A 19,605-nucleotide genomic window follows, 5' to 3' on the forward strand; every position below is an offset into this window, starting at 1 on the left:
ATAACCAATAGCAGGTTAACAGCCACAGGCAGTTTCACAGTATTATCTTTAACCCAGGGAAGCAGCAGAGCTTTATCTGCATGCTCATTTGCTTGGCCCTCAAGTTGCACCACCTCATTATCTGCTGCATAAAGGCAACGAGTAAGGAGAGGGAAAGGATTCACCTGTCTACGAGCAGGGTCTTATTTCCATTCCTGCCTCATCTCTTAAGCCCCCTCTTGCCTGGTGGGGAGTGGGTGAGGGATTGCTCTGCCCCTGTCACGGCAGGGTGTGGCTCCACGAACCTGCCACCCTCCCACACTCCCGGTATTCCTTAACCTTACTACCTCCCCTTTCAGCTCTGCTACCAGGCTTAGCAGATGATTGCACTGGCACTCACTGCAACTGGAGAACTAAACAGCCGTGCCCTCGTGTGCAAGATCTTTCTGGGTCACCATATTCCTGCTCACACTGGCTTTTGGCCGAGTAGAAAGCACAGTTGGGCTCTCTTTCAAGATGGCGCCGAGCTCCCCTCCGTGTGCCAACGCCGCGGCGCCCGCGCCCGCGCCCTCCAGCTCCCGAGGCCGGCTCCCGCAGGAGAGGGCTCCGGAGGCCCTCACCCTTCCCCGCCTCCGGGCGGCAAGAGAGCTCTCTGGCGACTAACAGCTCCGGCTCAGCACTTCTACCTTCGTGGTTCTGCCACTTCATGAAGGTGTCACCGGTGCTATGCGCCTCTCTGAGCCGGATCCTCGGCTCTAGAGCCCCGCACCTCGGTAGCTTCGCGGAGATGGCGGCAATACCAATACCGCCATGTGAACTACCGCCGGCGCTCTTGGCCCTACCCACACTGCTGCACAGCTCCTCAGAGAGTTCTCTGCCTGCTCAGGGCAGGGCAGGTGAGGCCGGCACACAGCCCCTGCGGTGTTACCCTGGTGTTTTGACACGGATTTATACCTTTAGTGGCAGTTCCCTTTGCTTCGGTGTCTGCGCTAAAATAGCAGCTACCCTGGGTTTTAAACTGCCGCCGTCACTCGGAGCTTCCGTGAGCTCACGGTCAGAGCCACCCCCGGCCACCCCCGAGGGGAGGGGACACTGTCTCGCCTCGTGCTTTTGCCTTTGTGCTCTCTTGCCGCTTTAGCAATGTTAAACCACCGCAGTCTCTCCTCTTCCCGTTCCCGGTGACTGGGGACTGCGCTTTTGTCTTCGCTTTTTTGCCTCTGTTTTGACGCTTTGGGAGGCTTCCTCTGCTCTGGAACCCTTTGCGTCGGTGAGTTCACTGAAACGGCTGCACTGGGGTTCCAACTGCCCCTGTTTCTCTTGTTCCTGCCCATGCTGAGTGGCAGCTGCCGCTCCTCAGGCTCTCACTCTTTGCCCTTCGACAGGGATACGATTGGAGCACCCTGGGGTTTTGCCGCTTCGGGAAGGGTACCCCGGAGCGATTCTCTGCTCTGGAGCCCTTCACCTCGATGGCTTTACTTACTTAAAGAGTACCTGCGCCTTCCAGTGAAATAGTACTACACTTGACAGAGTTTTATAGACTACAGAATATACCACTAAGTCAAACTGTTGTTCTGCATTCCTAGAAAGGCCCCTGATGTAGAATATTTTCAGTAATTTAAATCATATTTGTGTCCCACAAGGTCACGTTTCTGTTTAATGATGAACTGCAAAGTATTGTTCTATGAATACCACGTTGAATAACTACTACATCAAGTGAAAAACAAACCCACAAACGACAACAAAACCCCCAAACCAAACTGATAATTAACCTGATAATGGCTATCTGTAGCTGTTACCTTTGGTTTGAGTGAAAGGCCATAGTGCTGCAGTGCTTCTTGCTCCATATTTATCCACACAAACATCAAACCAGACAGCACCAGAGGAAATAGAGCTTCGTACCTGAAAAGTAATGTGATAAACACAGTAAGTGCAGTCACTAGCAACTATTTAACATCAAATATTGACATGTTTCTTTTTGGTTTTCTTCAAACAAATGATATACCAAAGACCTAGTGGCATTTTCCCTCTTCTGTACTCACTTCTGAGATGTCTCCACAGTTAGTTGGTTAAATTTAAAACCATACAGGACTGTCACTGAAGTGTTCTCTTCTTTACTGTATATCAATCCGTTGCAACAGCAACATGAAGCCATGCTCTAGTTGATTGTTAAATTGCTCTAGGTACACTCCCAATCTCAAAAGATTACTTGGCTCATACAACAGTGAAACACAGCAACATATGAGTGTATTTACACGACAGATTAAAACCCCTAGGTAATTTAGGGATGTTGATTGTAATTGGAGAGTATCAGTTTCTCCCTGGTCTTGACTTCTCAGATGCACTACATGATGCCTCTCATTTATTTTTTCCTCTTTCAGGATAAAAGTATAATAGTGACACTGTGACAATAATACAAGATTGTAAAATTCTCCCTTTTTATGCTTTTCCTTCTTAGACAAACATTTATTTGCCTAAATAAAAGAAAATCACTGTATTTAATCTTATTGGTGGTGGTATTGTTTCTTTTGGGCCACTCCATTAATGTAGCTACAAAGCAATTTCAAACCAGAACACAAAATCTTGAATATATATTTCTGCTTTAATTATCAGAATGACAAGCAGCTAAACAAGAAGACTGCAACAGCTGGGTTGTTAGTAACAGGTGTGCCTACGATCCTTGCCATGACCTATACTTGCCTACAAATTCAGTGTCTTTGAGTGAGTGAGGACTGGTTGCATGCAATCATGCTGTTCTTCTGGCTTCAATACTGCCACTTAGCTACATCTAGGAAGGTGCTGTGATTAGCTGGGTAATACACTGGGTTATGATTACGTGGTGCAACAGAGCACTATGGAGAGAGCCACTGGATACTTTTGGCACAGAGTGCCTTGTTTTTGCTGTGATTGGCTGTTTAGGGGTTTTGTTTGGGTTTGGTTTTCTTTTTTGTTAAAGAAATAAAAGTTCAAAATTGTTTGGTCTATTTAAACATTGTAGGGAAAGCAGATAGTTGTCAGCGTTCAAGTGGTCTGGTGCAGGGCCAAAATACAGAGGAAGGTTACCAGCCTCAGAGAGAATAATGTTCGTGCTTTATCTAGAAGCCAGGACAGGCTAAGAAGGTTGAGGGTTAAGAGTGTGTACATGGACAGCAGTAAGATTAGGATAAAAATCTTAATAGAGAAGTGGGAGGAAGGGGACTCAGGAGATTTTTTTTTTTTTTAAGTGAGATGCTTTATCTAAAATCAGAGTATCCACAAGAGGTATCTGTTGCAAATGTCTGCTGCAAAATAGTTTGATTCTAATTAAATTTCCAGTGTAACTATATGCAGAGGATAAGTGGGAGGGGAAGTGGGAAGAATGGTTTCTGTACTGCCCATTAATTATGCTCTTATGAGCTGCTGAGTTGGGGAAAAAAGAGCTGTCTGACACTGTGTTTTCTTAATTTACAAGCTCTGAGGAGCTGGTTTTTGTTCAAAAAGAAGCAAGGCTCCACGCTCCACTCTTTATGTGGACTATCGTTGCTCTAAAAAAAATTACTTCCATGAAAATCTCTCTGAACAAAGCTTTTCCTCATTCTAGGGCTACCTGTTGCATGTGTGAAAAATAGTACCCGTGTCAATATGAGACAAGGCAGAACAGAATATAAAAATATGAGAAAATAAAAATATGACAATATGAGAATGGCAAAGCAGGGTGTGTCGGAGCTAACTAAGGTGGAGATGTTGGAAGCTACGAGCGATAACACAAAACACTGCGGAAAGATAGCCCCCTTTCAATATGGGATGTGAGTAAAACAGGGGAACAGGGGTGTGTCAGAGCTAAGGAAGCTGGAGACGTTGGAACCTTCGGGTGATAACACAAAGCGCTGTGAGGAGATAGCGACCTGTCAATGGGGGACGTAAACAAAACAGGGGTGTGCCAGGGCTAAGTGTAGCAAAGCCAGGGACGAATGATAACAGAAAAGCACTATGAGCATGGTAGATAAGAAACTAAAAAGCGCGCGAACATGAAGACACAAAGAGCTGAGTCATAGGGACACCTGAGGAAGACTCGTTACTTCAGCCTCACGACCACCAGAGAGACCCCCAGGAGGATTAACATGCATGCGTAAAAGTTCCAGGAAAAACTGCAACCGTTTTGGGAAATGATAAAATATGTATTAAACTGCTTTATGAATATGTATCTGAGCGGGAAATAAAAACCCTGCAACCGCGTGTGTACAGTGTGCAGCTGTGGAGATAAACTCCCCTGCGCCCAGCGCTGCTCCCTGCTTGCCAAAATAAAACTCCTTAAACTTATCTCTAAGTTTTTGGTGGCTCAATTTTAACACATGTCATTCAAGCCAGAACCAGACACCAGGGTTGAGAAGCTGGGAGAAAAGTTACTTCCTTTTGTTTGTGGGTTGGAAAGAGGTAAACTAAAATTGTTTGAATATATTCCCTTCTACTGACTGTTTGGTCTAGCTGAAAGGAATGTCAACAAAACAGAGTTTATAGTACAAAGAGGAACATGGAAATTCCCCTGAAATTTTGTTTAGGAAGCTAAAGCAAAGACATAAATGGGGAGTACATCTGAAAGCACCCATGACATCTTTGACAGAAATGCTCACAAGATTCTGCAGCTTCACATTTAGCCCTTGATTTTTTTAGATGTAAGATCAGAGTAAGAATTAAGTACCCTGTACTGAGGAGCAGGTAGGTGGACATCAGGGAGAGCAATATGCTGAAGAGTCGTTGAAAGAGAAACGTGGGGCTCAGTAATGGCAACAGTGAGGAAGAAACTGCAATGAAAAGAAAAATTTCCATCAGTCACAACATACAAAACATTTCAGCTTTGGTAACCAGATAACATTCTTCAAGTCTTGACACTGTACAGAAATTTAGTACTGCTCATGTAAGCCTTTTGTATTTTCACAAGTTACATTTATCAAAGAAAACCCAGTGTTTGAAGTGCTTAATATTTATCAAAAGTAATTTTAGTTCTCTGTTGTTTTAATTTTCTGATGTTCTATCTCACAGAGTTTATAATTTCTCCTGAACTGATGTTAATAATTCCTTAAGTTAATGCAGAAGAGCACTGCCCCAAAAATAGTCAAACTTGACTGTTTAATGCTACTCTAATAATCACTTACCATGGCCTCAAGGACCTCCAGCAGCTCCAACACTGCAGTAACGGAGCCACTGCTCCATTGGATTAGATTAGGAAACCTGCCACATTTTGATGTGCAACTGAAAATACTGGTAGTAAAGATAAAGAAACTGTCACCTGACTAAGTTCTTTATTTGGAAGTTCTAAACCAGGAATATTTAAGCTACTACAGGGGACCTGTCTCTCATGATTCATACCCCCTTGCCTTCAACTTGCAATGCATTTCTCTAATGCCGGCCTGGGATCTTAAGAGTTGCATGTCACTCCTTAGTGCAGTGTATTGCTCAGCTGCCCAGTCAATCCTGGTTAGAGACTGTGCTGCTCCTAAAGAGACTCTTCTTGCTAGGAAATTTCTGCAGGCGACTGGAAGAGTGAGTAAAGAGGAAAGGCAGAGGAAAAGTGATCAGTGCTTGAAGCAAGGAAAGGGAGAGGGAAAAGCACTGCAGTGACTTAATCTTTAAACCTGATTTTTTTTTTAATATGAATATGGGATATGTTTACAAAGAAGTGCCCTGACAACACCAGTGAGATTATTCATTGTGGTGCAGTGCCCTCACATTACTAAATTATTCAAAGACTGCATCAACAGTAAGTCATAATTAATAATCACTCTATTAAGGAACAGAGACAAAACTAAAATATATGGGAAGTGCTTGCTTGTGCATGTTGTCACAGTATGGTGACATTTATATCGAGCATTAAAACAAAAGTAAGGCTGTTCCTAAAACCTGTGGGTCAGTAGGTTTCATTTCCAGGGCACTGCTACAATTACTGAGCAAGTGACTTTGTTTCAAAGATGCTCCAGCCTTTCAGCATCACTTGTAGCTTCCTATGCTTTAAAGAAGGCCTAACTCAAGGAGAAACTCCAGGAACCTCACTGCAAGTCTGAACGTCTGGAAAGAAATTCAGGGTGGCAGCTGGCCTCTGTGAATCACAGAATCAACCAGACACTCAGCATGTCAGATGTCTATCACTCTCTAGCACAATCATAGATTAGAACAGATGAGTGGTTGGTAGGTGGTAATTACCCTTTCAATTCCCTCTCTGGTGTGGCATTTCAGATATTTACTATCAAAAGACCTGCAGTTTTCTGGCTGACCTATACAAATCTCTGTGATACCAAATTGCTCAAAATTGGCAAGGTGCTGTGATAGATTTCCACTAATTAAAACTTGAAAACATAATATACATTCATCTAAAAATAGCTGCTAGCATAAAGATGGTTCTGAAGAACATGGGAAGCAGCTGAATTAACTCTGTGTTATTAACGTACTCTGCACAAACCATACGGTGTAACAGCTGAAGCCAGCTGCTCACGAGCCTGCAGGAACACACCCATCATTAATTAATTTGCCTGGTTCTCACAAAAAAAAGTCTTTCTTTTGTTAAAAAAAATAAAAATTACAATGTAGGCCTAAATGCTAGTTGTGGCTGTGCTAATGATAAGGCATTTCTCTCCAACGGGAGTACGGAGGACATGGGGGTTTATGCCATAGCTTTTTACCTGCTTAGTTCTATGTTCAATTACATAGAGCAACTTTAGCAAGTACATAAAGCTTTTACCTTGTATATCATATTCGCTTGAAATGATTACTGCCAGTTTGAAAGACTGCCAAAATATTCAATACTACTGTGGCTAAAAGTAGACTTCAGTCTACTTCAGTGTTGGCTGTATTTCTATCATAGAAACATCATCTACAGCAAAGACAATGTCTAATATACATTTTCCTCATAACTCATGGACCTCTCTGACTGCCAAAATCATCTCTCAGATGAAAAATGCTTCTCTCTTACCCTTTCACAAGAAAGATAACCTTTACCCTCAATTCCTGCTTCAGTAAGCCAAGCGGGGCATCATTGATTTAATTGACTTTATAACTGCAAAGAAATCATCTACAGAGAGATACTTAATTAGCTTAGTGGGCTAAGAAGAGTTAGGAAAGCATGATGGAAAGGAAAATGCTCCAAAGAAAACTACAGTACAAAGACAGCATTGCTCACACACACTTTGATCACCATCAGTTCTATTAATCTTGAATCCATTTGCTCAAACAGAAGCAGGATTGCTGAAACTGACAAGATCTGCTTAAAATAAAACAATGTCACCAGTACAGTAATGTAGAACACATCCAGCAACTAGATAACAAGAGTCATAATACCTATGAAATATTCTTTAGGCATCTGGGAGAAGGCTTATGATCACTAGCCCTTGTTCTTGTGGGGGACTTCAGTTTCCCTGACGTCTGCTGGAAATGCAACATAGCAGAGAGCAAACAGTCCCAAAGGTTCCCAGAGTGTGTGGAGGATAACTTCCTGACACAGCTGGTGAGGGAGCCAACTAGGGAAGGCCTCTGCTGGACTTTCCACTTGTGAACAAAGAAGGACTTGTGGGTGATGTAATGGCTGGAACGAAATTGTAAGAGTTCTCAACTGCTGAAGGACAGAGTGGGTCAGCAGAACTGCCACCTTGTCTCCCAGCAGGCAGACTTTGGCCTGTTTTGGAGACTGGTTGGCAGAGTCCTTGGGTGGCAGTCTTACAGGGCTAAAGAGTCCAGGAATGCTGGACACAGTTCAAGAAACACTGCAAGAGCAACAAAGGGCAAAAAAAAGTGCAGCAAAGATGGTTAAAGGTCTAGAGAACAAGTCTTAGGAGTAGCTGAGGTAATGGAGATTGTTTAGTGTGGAGGAGGCTGAGGGGAGACCTCATTGCTCTCCACAACTACCTGAAAGGGTGCTGTAGAAAGATGGAGCTTGTCCTACCTAGCAGTGTTAAAATAAAGGTACAGACAAGGCACTTCTGGACACGGTTTAGTGGACATGGTGTTGATGGTTGGATTTGATGATCTTAGAACATTAAGGCTGGAAAGGGCCTCTGTGATTGTGCAGTTGTTCCATCTATCAAACTATAGGATATGGTTAGCTCTAGAACAAATCTCAAAATCCAGGTCACTCAGTGATTAAAAAAATGTAGTATTTTATAATGTAGCCCCATAGAATTATTTTAGAGCTGAAATATGAGTGCTATTGCTTTACTGTATTCCCTACTCCTGTGATAATTCCATTTGCTCTGTTTAATCATCCCAAGATTTAAAATTTTAGAGTGGTGAAAAACACATAGACTGGTAAACTGCCTTTTATTTTTAATTATTAGGTTGTTATCAGATATAAAACATATATTATCATCATCAGTTCATGTGTATTTTACCAGGCAGCTCTGAAAAGCTGTTACATATCCCAAGGGCCTCTGCCATTACCTGCAACTTCAAGTTCCTTTTGAAATATAACTCTGGAAAAGACTGTGCACGACAGTTGTGGAGTCGCCCTCTCTGGAGACATTCAAGACCTGCCTGGATGCACTCCTGTGTGACTTGGTATAGGTGATCCTGCTCTGGCACGGGGGTTGGACTGGATGAGCTTTTGAGGTCCCTTCCAGCCCCTAGGCTTCTGTGATTCTGTGATAATCTTTCCTCACTTCCCTATGCTTAACTGAATTGCTTGCAAAATATCTCAGATCACACTCACCTGGATCCCAGTGAAACAAAAAGAGAATTTATACCATCATATCCCTGAAAAAGGTCTTTGACATATTCAGAATATTTCAAAGAAAAAATAAAACTACTTGCAAATAAAAGCTGTTTGCACTTTGTTACAAATACACAATGGAGTAATATTTTAGAAGAGTTTTCCTCACATTCCTCAAAAATCCTCTCTGAAGAAAGAATAGTGAAGCAGAAGAAGAACTAGTAGTAGTCAAACCAAGGAAGAGGTGCAGAAATAAGGTATTAGGAAAACATTGTCACTGCTCCCCACCCAATTCCAAACCCCACGGAGTATCAGCATACAACTTTGGGAAGGAAGATGATCTTACCTAGAGTCATCCAACTAATGATTTGATTCAATAAAGGCAACCCCTGTTTGTTCTTAAGACTCTCATGGGTACTGCTCACAACGTATGTCGAAAGTGCAATACTCAACATCTAGAATGAAGAAATCAGACATAATTAACATATAGAACTCTGCCAGACCACACTAAATATATAAATATACTTCAGAGTTGCTTAAACACCTCATCTAAATCAACATGAGAACACAAAGTCTGATATGAAAAGTATTTCCAGCAGTATACAATTTATGCTTTTTCAAACTTCCTTCTCAGCCTTGGGTTGTTGGTTCTGGATGATGGTGATGAAGATTATTCAGTGAATTCCCATGGTAAGTTTTTTGTCATGAGTAACTCCTTACAATTAATGTAAGCCACAGGAAACATGCACCCACTTTTTTAGGGAGCATTTGTCCTCAAACAGTGACCACAAAGGACTCACAGAACTTCTGTCTTTGCTGCAAGATCATGTTCAGGGTGAAGGGAAATGCTAGTTAAAGCAAGAGCTTTATGTGGACAGCACAGCAGGAGCAGAGCAGGTTGGAGGGAGATATTAAGAGATGGAAAGCAGCTGCAGTGTTAGCAGATTGTTCAATTAAATTGTCTGAACCACCTCAAGCAAAACCACTGCCTTGGAGAAGCAGTGAAGCTGAAGAGATTCGGTGATTTTTTTTCCTTGATTAATTCAAGAGACACCATTCAGTCATCAAGTAGGAGCAAGAAACCCTAGGAAGATTACCCCATGAGTCAGTTATGTTTGAAAGTGATAATTATCCAGGAAAATGCTTGAGCCAAGTTTTCAATTACTGCTATTTATTCACAACTCTGCCGTTCCACTAAAAGGTAAATCAAGCATGCAGGGAACTTTGCAAACACTTGCTTTAGAACTGCATTACAAGACATAATTGCAGTTGTGGCTTTTTTAGCATAAAGCAACTACACAGTGTTGACATCCATCACTTTTTGCCATATGAATAGGTGCCATTCCCTTGCAAAACAAAGAGATACCTAGTGAAATCTGCTTAGAGGATACATTTAGCCAGCATCCTGGTTTTGGTCGACAGATGGGCAGTATATGCTGCTTTCATTTAATGTCAGGTCACAAGAACATGTAACTTGTATTTCTGTGTGACATCAATGAGGTAGTTCCAAACATTATGCCTTCAAAAGACGAGAAAATTGGCTCCTTTACAACTCCAGTGTTTATTTGGGATGCTTTTGCTGTATTCAGGGCATATCTCTCCCCTGTGATACATCTTTTCAACTTCTAGTGTCATGAGCTCTGATAATTCCTCTGTTGTCTCCCAGACATTGGTGAAGTTACCTGCACTCACTTTCTGTCATGTTCTAGAATCTATCTTGTGCATTGAAAGACTTGTGATGACCTAGGCACATTAGTAAACCTAACTTAGTGCTGCTTGGCTATAGAATCATAGCATCAACCAGGTGGGAAGAGACCTCCAAGATCATCCAGTCCAGCCTATCCCCCAGCCCTGTCCAATCAACTTGACCATGGCACTAAGTGCCTCATCCAGTCTTTTCTTGAACAGTGCCATGGTCTAGTTGATTGGATAGGGCTGGGGGATAGGTTGGACTGGATGATCTTGGAGGTCTCTTCCCACCTGGTTGATGCTATGATTCTATGTCCAGGGGTGGTGACTCCACCACCTCTCTGGACAGCCCATTCCAATGCAAATCACTTGATCTGCACTAGTGACCAGGGAAAGGCTCAGCATCTGCTTTCAAGATTCATGTGTTTCCAGTTTAAGTAATGTTCAGACTGCTCTCAACCTTTATTAACATCTCCAGGACTGTGGAGGAGTGTGGAAGCAATTTGGAGATGCAATCTGAGGTTTACAGCTAAGAATCTGTCTTCTTTCCCCCTTCACAGCCTTCTTTGAAAGCTAGAAAGAAGAAACCAAGGGTGATATCCGCAGTCCCTATACCTCTTTGCCAGCAGCTCTGCCTGGAAGCTCTCCTAAGCATCTAACACAATAACAACCCACAGAGAGAACAGTAGGAGAACCACCATGGGCTGGCTGACAACACTCTTCTTGTCTCCTAGTTTCATCAAACGTGGCATGGATTCCTGCTCTTTATTTATCATCTAATTTAGAAGAGAAAATAAACTGACTACCTTGGACCTATATGAAGTTCAAACCTTCTAAGGACAATAACATAGCCCAGCATTATCAACCAATGGAAACAGCAGTGCTGAGCAGCAAACCTGTTTCAGTGTTTCAACACCCTCACTGTAAATTGCCTTTCATCATCTCAGTTGCTACTTGGGAAAAGAGACTGACACCCACCTCACTGGAAGACAGAAGTACCATTAACTGGAAGACAATTGTCTCCTTGCCCTAGCAAACAAAATTCAGCAAGAAAAGGTCCTTCCTGCTTTAATGATATCAAGAGAGAACATGAGAAACTCTTAGAAATGTTCAGAAATTGTGGAGCATATAATTGCTATTTTCTGCCTCAAGCACATGGTGACATGCATGAAAACTTCAAAATGGGTCTACACATAACTAAGGTTTTGTAAGAGGAATGCAAATGGAACCACAGGAAATTATTCAAGCTTGCTTTTTTACTTTTAAAAATTTCCTTACAGCCTTCTGCAGAAAAAAAATCTTTCTGACCATGCTGATAGATTTTGTGGGACCTTTTTTGTTTCTTTAAGGCCAATATCCATGTTGGAAATCAACAGTGTGCAGGTAGAAAAAACAATGAATAAAAGAGTAGTCTGTAAATGGCCCCTCAAATCCATACAGGTATGTAGCTCATATTCTGGGCCTCTCAATTCAAGAGAGATGTTGAGATACTGGAATGTGTCCAGAGAAGGGTGACAAAGCTGGTGAAAAACCTGGAACACAAAACCTATGAGGAGAGGCTGAGGGAGCTGGGGTTGTTTAGCCTGGAAAAGAGGAGGCTCAGGGGTGATCTTATTGCTGCCTACAGCTACCTGAAGGGAGGCTGTAGCCAGGTGGGGGTTGGCCTCTTCTCCCAGACAACCAGCAATAGAACAAGGGGACAGAGTCTCAAATTGTGCTGGGGGAGGTCTAGAATGGATGTTAGGAAGAAGTTCTTCCCGGAGAGAGTGATTGGCATTGGAATGGGCTGCCCAGGGAAGTGGTGAGTCACCGTCCCTGGAGGTGTTCAAGAGAAGCCTGGATGAGGCACTTAGTGCCACAGTCTAGTTGACTGGATAGGTCTGGGGAATACATTGGATGACTTCCAACCTGGTTGATTCTATGATTCTATGATTCATTTGTTGTGGTGTAGGCTCTGTCCCTTCTATAGAGAAATCAGCACAAACAGGGCTGGATTGGAGGGATTTATCTTTTCAGCAAACTGGCATGGTTTTTTGCCTACTCTGATGGTCTCTGTCAACTCGTGTTTCTTTGTGACCATAAGGAGGGGAATTAATGTCTTGGGACAAGCTTACACTACCGTGACTGTGACTGAAATAGGAAGAGAACTGCAAATGGAATTATCTTTATTAAGATGCAATTTTTAAAATTGTGAAGAATAACTCAAGGCAAATAAGCACTACTTGATCCTTGGGGAAATATTAGGGTGTTTTTGTTTTTTTTTTTTAAATGAAAATACATCTCATCCCAAATGAGCAGTTGTAGAAAATTACAGAATTGCAGAATTTCTTAGATTGGAAAAGACCTTCAAGATTATCGAGTCCAATCATTAGTTTCACACTGACAGGTCCTTGACTAAACCAGATCCCTCAGCACAGCATATAATCACTACGAATCATAGAATCATAGAATAAAATCATAGAATTGTAGAATGGTCTAGGTTGGAAGGGACCTCAAGGATCATCCAGCACCAACCCCCTGTCGTAGGCAGGGACACCTCCCACTAGAACAGGTTGCTCAAGGCCTCATCCAACCTGGCCGTAAACACCTCCAGGGAGGGAGCAGCCACAACCTCCCTGGGCAACCTGTGCCAGTGTCTCACCACCCTCACTGGAAAGAACTTCCTCCTAACGTCTAGTTTAAACCTCCCCTCTGCCAGTTTAAACCCATTACTCCTCATCCTGTCACTACAAGACCTTGTAAATAGTCCCTTCCCAGCCTTCCTGTAGGCCCCCTTCACATACTCGAAGAAACTCAAATTGCTATGCTTGGAAAGGACCACCAGGATCATCCAGTCCAACCTTCATCCCAGCATCCTTAATCACTAGACCATAGCCTCAAGCACCACATCCACTCTCCTTTGAAACACCTCCAGGGATGGAGACTCTACCAGGGCAGCCTGTTCCAGTGCCTGACCACCTGCTCAGTAAAGAACTTCCTCCCAACATCCAACCTAAACCTCCCTTGCCACAACTTTAGGCCATTTCCTCTCGTCCTATCATTAGTAATTCGGGAGAAGAGACCAGCTCCAGCCTCACTACAACCTCCTTTTAGGTAGTTGTAGAGGGCAATTAGGTGCCCTCTCAGCCTCCTTTTCTCCCAACTAAACAACCCCAGTTCCTTCAGCTGCTCCTCATAGATTCTGTTTTCCACACCCCTCACCAGCCTTGTTGCCCTTCTCAGCACCTGCTCCAGCATCTCACTGACATGAGGTGAAATGAAAATTTTAAAAGAGAGTTTATGAACATAAAAAAGTTATGACACACTGATCAAAGAAAGCTCAGTAAGCTTTTTGCTAAAAGGAAAAAATCTAGAAACACCAGCTATTCCTTCTCCATTCTGTCATTTAAAGACTTCTAGCCAATGCTGAACCTATAAAAGATGTTAGCAGAGTGGCTAAGGGCATCCTCAAGACAAACTATAAAGGGTATGAGGCAGAGAGACTGTATTTTCCCTCCCACTTCAGTCAATACTTGAAAGAAAGTGCCACATGAAGATGAAAGATGTGTAGCAAATTAATCTTTTCATTCTCCAAGATGAATAAACATCAACAAGTCAGTCTTAGTTTTCTGTCCAGGAAAGATGTTATCAGAGAGGAAAGCATAACCTTCAGTGACTGCTTCCAAATGCCACATATGGCAGAGCTCCAAAAACTACTTTTAAGAAATGTCTTATCAGATGCAAAGCAGGAATCTGATTGTGTGTGATCATACAGAGAAACACAGAAACATTCAGGTTGGAAAAGACCCTCAGGATCACCAAGTCCAACCAATATCCCTACTCCTCAAGCTGCTCCCTAAACCGTATCCCCAAGAACCACATCCATATGACTTGAACACACCCATGATTGGTGATTCTCCCACCTCCTTGGGCAGCCCATTCCAATGTCTGACCACTTCTGCTGGGAAAAAATGTTTCCTGATATCCAGTCTAAACCTACCCCGTAGCAGCTTGAAGCCATTCCCTCTTGTTCTGTCACTAATTACATCTGAGAAGAGACCAGCAGCAGCTTCTTCACAACATCCCATCAGGTAGCTGTAGACAGGAATGTCAGTGCCTTTGCAAAACAACATGTTTCATCTGGCTAGAGGATTCATCTCACTCTTAAAACTGCCTGCGAGTCATAAATCAAGCCCCATGTTCCAAATACTCCAAACAAGCATTTTGGAGGTTTACTCCCTCCCACTGTCCTCACTGAGAACCCAAACTCAAAAGAACAAAGGGATTCCACTGCCTGGAAATACTAGTCTTCTGACAAACGTTTTCCTTTCACATCTCTGTATGTTTTAAAGTAACTAAGGGCAACCTAACCTCAAGAGGTAGTGTCTCTGTTATGTCCTTTCCCTCTCTGTAAGCCTGGATAATCTCTTCTTACAATCCTTCTCTTACCCAGAGTATCCCCAGGGTAGATCCCATGTTTTCCATTCCAGATAAGATTTTGGAATAAACACCTAATGGGGACTGGATGTCACTACTGCAAAATATCTTCTCATATAAGGAGAAATTTGAGGAGTTTTACAGTCTTCTCAAAGGCTGAGAGAAAAACAAAGGCATTTCTCTCTGAACAAACAGGCGGAACGTTTTCATCTAATTATCTCAGGGCTCTCTGAATGAATTTCTTGATTCTCCAAAGTTGGTTCAAGAATAGTCTGGCATTACTTTCTGACTACAGATCTACTTCATCATCATCTGTAATCTTCTCCACAAAATTAGACTGCATGAAATGCTGCAGCAGTTGTTTGGTGAGTTGACATTGACCAGTTGCCAGATGCCTGCCCAACTGCTCTCTCCTCCATCCGGTACAACTTATTTTCAGTAAGAAATCTGCTGCTGGGTATATACTGAAAATATCAGTTCTAAATGTTTTAGAAAGGCACTGATACCTGTTTTCCCCAACTAATCTGGCTAAGAGAAACCACCAACATAGGATACATGTGTGCATGCTCATGTAAAGGCATTGAAATCATTCATTATTCTTCCCCCTCCTCCTTTTCACTAATGTGACTTTCACACCTAAACAGTCATACAATGAATGCATTGCTTAGCTCCATAAGAAACTCCATCAGTTAAGTTGTAACCAATAAAGCTGGTCCTGAAATAAACCCATTATCTTGTAATAAGTTGTGGGTGGCAGCTCTTGGGTTTGTTTTTAAAAAGACAGCAGACATGCAAGGTGTTATTTGAATTCTGAAGGCTCTCTAGAACTTAATTAGCACTTACTATTAAAAGATGTACCTATTTCATGAAACTATAAAGAAGAAAAACATCATCTTCCACCTGGAAAAAAGATGTAACCAACAGAAAAGCAGCTCACATTGGTACTCAACAGCCAGAAGCTGGAAAGAACCCCTCAAATCAGGTCAAGCCTGTCCTTAGCATGCATGCACAGTTCTTGCAGAGGTGACTGGAAGTTACAGACACAGACTGAAGGGAGGACAAACTCTCCACACACATAAAGAGCCATTATGATATTTAAAAACATGTAGTACCATGAGCACATGGTCTTCTTGAAACAGTCAAGGGGAAAACTTTTAGGAACAGTCATTTTCTTCTTGTAAATCGTGGCCTTGGTAGGAACATGATATTAAAAAGTATGCAAAAAGTCAGACATAAAAACTCTTTAACATTCAGAATTACTGAAAAGTAGCAACTGACCTGATAAAAATGTAGCTGGAGATCGTTGTTATTTCTGCACTTATTTCCACTTCTACAAAGAGATGCCAGTGAGAAGCAGGAGATCAAAAGAGTCACTAAACCAGCTGCTACTCTGTAAAAACAAACAAAAGAACAATAAAATCCCAGGAAATGTCATCAAAAGGTTCAGGAGCTTTTCACAGTAGTGTTGTTCACTAAGATGAAAGAATTCTTTACAGTATCAAGACTTCTTATCTTAACTTCAACATACAGCTTTAGAAGAACAAAATCCAATCTGGAATCAAGAGTGTCTTAGGGGGTTTCTTTGTAATGGTTGCTTGTGATTTTTAGGTCTTGGGGTTTTATTTTGGCAGAGTTTTGAGGTGGTGGGTTTTGTAGGTTGATTTGGTTGGTTTGGGAGATTTTCTCTGGCTTTGTTCTGGTGGTTTTTTTTTGTTTGTTTGGTTGGTTGGTTTGGTTTGGGTTTTTTTGGTGTTGTTTTGGTTGGGTTGGTTTTTTGTTTGTTTGTTTCACATAAGCTTTCCATCTGCAAAAACAATTACACTCTTTTCATGGCAGTGGCAAACCACATCCATCTTGGCCACATCTGATCTGTCACCCATTATTTTTAGGTACTTTGGAATATCTCCAAATAGTATTTTGAATAAAATAGTAATAGTGATCATTGATCTAAAGATAGTGCATCAAAAGAAAGGTTGCCAGCAAGTTGAGAGTTGATTCTGCCATGCCACTCTACTGTGGTCTGGTGAGACTTCACCTGGAGTACTGTGTCCCCAACACAAGAGACTGATGGATCTGCTGGAGTGGGTCCAGAGGTGGGCCACCAAGATGATCAGAGGGCTGGAGCACCTCTCCTATAAAGACAGGCTGAAAGAATTTGGGCTTTTCAGCCTGGAGAGGAGAAGGCTCCAGGAAGACCCTAGAGCTACATTTCAGTATCTGAAGGGGACCTACAGAAAGGCTGGGGAAGAACTGTTTGGAAGGGCTTCTAGTGATAGGATGAGAGGGAACAGTTTGAAACTGGAGCAGGGTAGATTTAGGTTCTACCTAAAGAAGTTATTCACAATGAGGGTGGTAAAATACTGAAACAGGCTGCCCAGGAATATGGTTGAGGCTCTGTCCCTGGAGACATTCAAGATCAGACTCAATATGGCCCTAGGCATATAGTTGGAGGTGTCCCTGCTGACTGCAGGGAGTTTGGAGATGACCACCTTTGAGAGTCCCTTCCAAGCCCAATGCAGTCTGTGAATCTGCTTCAAGGTCTGTTAGGTTTCTCATCTAAAAGTGTAATTCCACCACTATTACCATCAAATACATAGCTTTGTTTAAAAGCAATAGCAAGACTAACAGGAAGATTGTCACTCATCACATAAACACAGGAAAAGTAAACCTGCTAATTATAATGCTGTTCCTAAATAACAGGCACAGTTCACTGAGAGATCAATACTAATTTCAATTGTCTGCCTTCAGTTATTGGAGAATCTGTGAAAAGCAAGCAAATTTTTGTATGCATTTCTCTGTCATGTGCATCCTTGATCTCGAAGTACTCAAACCACACAGTCCCTTGGCATGCCCACTGAGACACTACTGACAAAAATATCCTTTAGTGATTGCTCCACTTGTGTTTTCTCAGGCACAAAACAACATCAAAAGAAGCATAAATACTTCAGTACAATCAGGCTATGCACAAGTGTCTCAATAGTAATTTTCAGTAATGATCCAACCAATACAGGAACACACCTGCAGGCTACTCACTCACAGAATGGATGTTGGAAGCTGTATCTGAAGATCAGTCTAATTCAATTCCTTCTCAAAGTAGTGTCACCTGCAGCAGGCTACTCAGGGCCATGCCTAGCTGGGTGTTTAATAGTTCTACAGAAGGAGACTCCAGGACATCTCTGGGGAACCTGCTGTCTTAACCACTCCTCCCAGTTTTGTATCCCATACAAACTCATTGAGGGTGCACTCCATCCTTTCTGTGCACCATCACTGACTGGCCTCCAGCTGAGCTTCATGGCACTGATTACAGTCCATCGAACCTGACAGTTTGGCCTGCTTCCAGTCCACCTCACTGTCCACTGATCTAGGTTGTACATCAATGGTTTGTTTGTCGAGATGTAATGGGAGGCATCACCATAATCCGTCTTAAAGTCAAACACCATTCATTTACTGCTCCACCCTGGCCAGCTCCCTTGGCTATCTTGGGTGTGCCTGTCAATGTCCATAGATGCCTGTCCAAGTTGTTTAAGTGTTCACTAACCTGATCCTCTTTCACTAAAGTTATGTCTTCCTTGTTCCAGACTTGCCCACAGGTCTCAGCAGTCTGAAGGCTGGGGTTCCTGATGGCAAATCTTCCCAGTAAAGATGGAGACAAAAGAAGGTCTCAAACTTTTCAACATCCTTTATCACCAGGTCTCTATCCCAGCCTGCAGCATGGGCACCTTTTCTCTAACCTTCCTTTTGCTGCTGTTCACTGTCTTGTTGCACCTCACATCCCACACCAGATTCAACTCTGGGAGAACTTTGGATTTCCTAACCTATCCTGCATATCCAGATGGCATACCTTGCTCCTAGGTCACTTGACCCTGCTTTCTTCTCCTGTATGCTTCATTTTTATGACTGAGTCAGGAGCTCCCTGTTTGTACTATACAGGTTTTATTAAGGTACTGAAGAAGCCCTGAACTGAGACACGATGCCTCTGCTCAAGAACAGATTTAATAAATGCACTTTCTTCTCACTGGCACACTAATTTCTCCTCCTTGTATCTTCTCTCCCAGCATCTCCTTAGCTTTGCTATCCTGAAGTGTCACATCTACATGTATTTTTAATTGTTGCTTCAAGCCTTTTCAGCTTCAGGACTCCCTTGGCAAGATTCAGACAGGTGCAAACTATTTAAAAGGTAAAATGTTCCATTAGAAGAATAAATAGGACGACATACAGCCTGGGTAAGCTGAATGTAAAGAAGTGTCAGGGAGGAAGATCTGGAGGTAATTTAATTCCACTTCAATTTCTAAGCTGTGCTCAAATGTTCTAAAGAATAAAATCCCCTCAGTTTGGATCAGCAGAAACATGTATATGTGTATGTACAGCTGAGAGGCTGTAACAAAGCCAAAGCAAATCTGTGAGCATTTTAATCTGCTCAGGTATCAAGACTAAGAAGAGTTTTCAACATATGGATTTAAATCACACTGAAAATATCAAAGCAGAATCTCAACAATTTTGAAAATATCTGGGCTCATAATTCTAGCTGAAATTATATATTGCTGCTCAAATCCTTTATTTTACTGAGGATCAGGCACTCTGGCTTTGATGGGGTACAGTGCATCTTCTGTCAGACAGCAGAAGTCATGGCAGTCTAGGTCTCCCTCTGCAGTGACTACAATGATACCACGAGTCTAAAGCCTTCAGGCCAACCACTTGGGTTGCATCCAGATACAAGAGAATGCTTGTATGATGAAAAACTATCTGACAAGAGGAGAGGGACAGATGACAAAGATGCACTAGAAAAAAGTGCAAATCAGCTACTGTAGAAAATCAAACAAACAACACCAGAAAGAAAAATGCAGAACAGAGAA

At 42.4% G+C, this 19,605-nt stretch overlaps 1 protein-coding gene across 2 annotated transcripts in view; it reads right to left on the reverse strand.

The window, feature by feature from the left end:
- Window positions 1-19,605, reverse strand: part of PIGN (phosphatidylinositol glycan anchor biosynthesis class N) — a 108,143-nt gene that overhangs the window by 17,314 nt on the left and 71,224 nt on the right. For both annotated transcript variants that reach the window (XM_064160839.1, XM_064160842.1), the window contains exons 19-22: window positions 16,031-16,142; window positions 8,994-9,102; window positions 4,655-4,757; window positions 1,776-1,878 (exon numbers count right to left, since the gene is read on the reverse strand). In XM_064160839.1, the coding sequence (XP_064016909.1) occupies window positions 1,776-1,878; window positions 4,655-4,757; window positions 8,994-9,102; window positions 16,031-16,142 (427 nt within the window). The remainder of the gene's footprint in view (window positions 1-1,775; window positions 1,879-4,654; window positions 4,758-8,993; window positions 9,103-16,030; window positions 16,143-19,605) is intronic.

This window comes from Pogoniulus pusillus, chromosome 21 (genome assembly GCF_015220805.1).
Source record: "Pogoniulus pusillus isolate bPogPus1 chromosome 21, bPogPus1.pri, whole genome shotgun sequence".
Classification (NCBI taxonomy): Eukaryota; Metazoa; Chordata; class Aves; order Piciformes; family Lybiidae; genus Pogoniulus; species Pogoniulus pusillus.